This window comes from Rutidosis leptorrhynchoides, chromosome 3 (genome assembly GCF_046630445.1).
Source record: "Rutidosis leptorrhynchoides isolate AG116_Rl617_1_P2 chromosome 3, CSIRO_AGI_Rlap_v1, whole genome shotgun sequence".
Taxonomy (NCBI): Eukaryota; Viridiplantae; Streptophyta; class Magnoliopsida; order Asterales; family Asteraceae; genus Rutidosis; species Rutidosis leptorrhynchoides.
In genome coordinates, this window is record NC_092335.1 from 574,869,586 (window position 1) to 574,872,418 (window position 2,833).

The 2,833-nt window shown below is 35.3% G+C and overlaps 1 protein-coding gene across 1 annotated transcript; it reads right to left on the bottom strand.

Moving 5' to 3' along the window:
• Positions 1 to 1,496: 1,496 nt before the first annotated feature.
• On the bottom strand, positions 1,497 to 1,925 carry LOC139902113 (uncharacterized). Its single transcript, XM_071884769.1, has one exon. It carries the CDS (start codon positions 1,923 to 1,925, stop codon positions 1,497 to 1,499), a length of 429 nt encoding a protein of 142 aa, XP_071740870.1.
• Between the last annotated feature and the right edge of the window lie 908 nt (positions 1,926 to 2,833).

The following is a 2,833-nucleotide window of genomic DNA, read 5'->3' on the forward strand; positions in this document are numbered from 1 at the left end:
TCTGTACTCGAGAGTAGAGAGATTGCTTCCGGTGGACCTCCGGCGAGAACGGAATCAATACTAAAAACAGAAAGCGATGCATACCTAAGTGTGCCGTACGGAGCTCATGGAAGGCGCAAGCAATGTTACACCAAAATAACGATAGGCAAGTATAGACACATATAAACGTATTTAGATGCACATACAAAAAAAAATATACATCCATACACATACATATATAAACCTACATACATGCATAAACATACATACCCACATATATAAGCATACCAACATACATAAACGCGCATACAACATCCATAAACATACTTCTATACAAACGTACATAATCATACCTACATAAACATAAACATACATATATAAATGCATACCTGCGTAAACATACATGCATACTTCCTTACATAAACATACATCAATACATTCATACGTACACGAAAAGACAAGCATACCTACACATACAGCTACATACAAGCACACAACAACACACACACATGAAACCCATATAAACACTATGCCCTAACCGCATAAACAAGTATATCCTAGTAAGTCTTACGCAGCACAGAACAAACCTATGTACAAAAGATAGAATAAATAAATAATATATATAAATATAAATATATATATATATATATATATATATATAATATATATATAAATATATATATATATATAAATAAATAAATATATATATATATATATATATATATATATATATATATATATATATATATATATATATATATATCACATATAAATATACATACATACACACACTAATACATACAAGCACAAACCTAAACATACATACACGCACCCATAAGGATCATATAAAAACAATGCACTTAACATAAATAAACAAATATATCTTAAGCAAACATAGGACATAAAACATACATACATACATAACTGCATACATAAACATACATACCTGCATCCGTACATACACATTTAAACATACATACGTAATCATACAAAACAACCATTCATAAATATACAAAACAAAACCATCCAAGCCTAAACATCCTTAAAAAAAATAAAAAATAAATAAAAAAAATCACTCATCTATTCTAATTCTAGACCTCCACAAATTCCTATCAGAAGTCATGTCCTCGGTCAACAAAAGCTCCTTCATGTCGATCTGCACTCGATCCTCCCATCTACGCTTAGGTCTACCTCTTCTTTTAACACCGTCCACCGTGAGGGCCTCTACTCTTCTAACTGGAGCCGTTAGTGGGCGCCTCATAACATGGCCAAACCATCGAAGTCGTTCTTCTCTAAGTTTGTTGATGATACTCCCAACTTCAAGGTTTTCTCTAAAAACCACATTTGGTATCTTATCTAACATGGTTTTACCACACGTCCACCTAAGCATCCTCATCTCAGCCACCTTCATCCTTCTTTCCAGAGCCTTCGTCAATGGCCAGCGCTCTGAACCATATAACATGGCAGGTCTAATTGCCACCTTGAAGAAATTTCCCTTCAGTTTAAAAGGTACCTTCTTATCGCACAAGACTCCGGTCGATGCTCTCCACATCATCATTGAGTTCATTTTCATTCCCGTTGAAGTCGCTCATAAGGTATTCAGTTTTTTGTCTACTTATTCTTAGACCATTTCGTTCTAAGACCTCCCTCCATAGCTCAAGTTTTCTATTTAGCTCATCCTTGGTTTCCGATACTAAAACAATATCATCGGCAAAGATCAAGCACCATGGGATGCTGTCATGTATCCCTTGAGACAACTCGTCGAGGATTAAAGCGAAAAGAAAATGGCTAAGTGCCGATCCTTGGTGTAGGCCAACTTCCACCGGGAAAAACTCCGTGTTTCCCACATGCGTCCGAACACGAGACTTCGTACCATCGTACATGTCTTTAATAGCTCTGATGTAAATACTCGGGATACCCCGATGTGACGATCGCTCCAAATCCATATAGACGAATACGTCATTCATCGATTTCATTGCGAGGTATTTGACTTCTATATGATACGTTTTATAAACATTGCATTCTTTGGAAAAGGTATACCATAATGAATATTTAAATCCAAGGTTTTTGACATCTGATGATTTCTATATATAGACAATCACCGTAAATAATAGTTTACAATAATACTTCCGTTGACAATGCAGTCAAAATAGATACATGATGATGGTTTTGTGAATGCAACGTTTTCTGGAATAAAGCATGTATGACTCCATGCACAAAGCTTGTCTAACATATAAGCAAACAGCGGAAGACTTCTAGGGAAGCTGAGAATAAACATGCTAACAAGTGTCAACACAAAGGTTGGTGAGTTCTAGTTTTAATGTATCGTATAATCTGTATATAAAGGTGGATCACAAGATTTCAGTTGTTTCATCCAGAAACGTTTATCAAAATATTCTACAAAATTGAGCACCCTGGTAACTAAACTTAACGTATATATAATTTGTACCCTTTGTATAATCATCTTAATAATACACGCAAACCAACGTGTACGCTTCTCAAATAGCATACGTCCGTTAAAAGGCTAGCGCTCTAGCTCGGACGGGAATATCAAGCCCTATGGATCCATATACTACTACTCGCGCCCACCAGTTCTTATAACCGGCAGTTATTAGTTACCAAAGCTAAGGGATTTTCGATTCAAACTCAGTACAGAATTTAGTATGTACTTGTGTCCGTTGTTTTTAAAATAAAGTGCATGTATTCTCAACCCAAAAATATATATTGCAAAATCATTTAAAAAGGGAGCAAATGAAACTCACCTTAGCAGCACATAAAGTCGTTCATCGAAATGTGACCGAAACTCGGAATACCAAATAACCGTAGATCTCAACCTAGAGAACATATGTTGGTC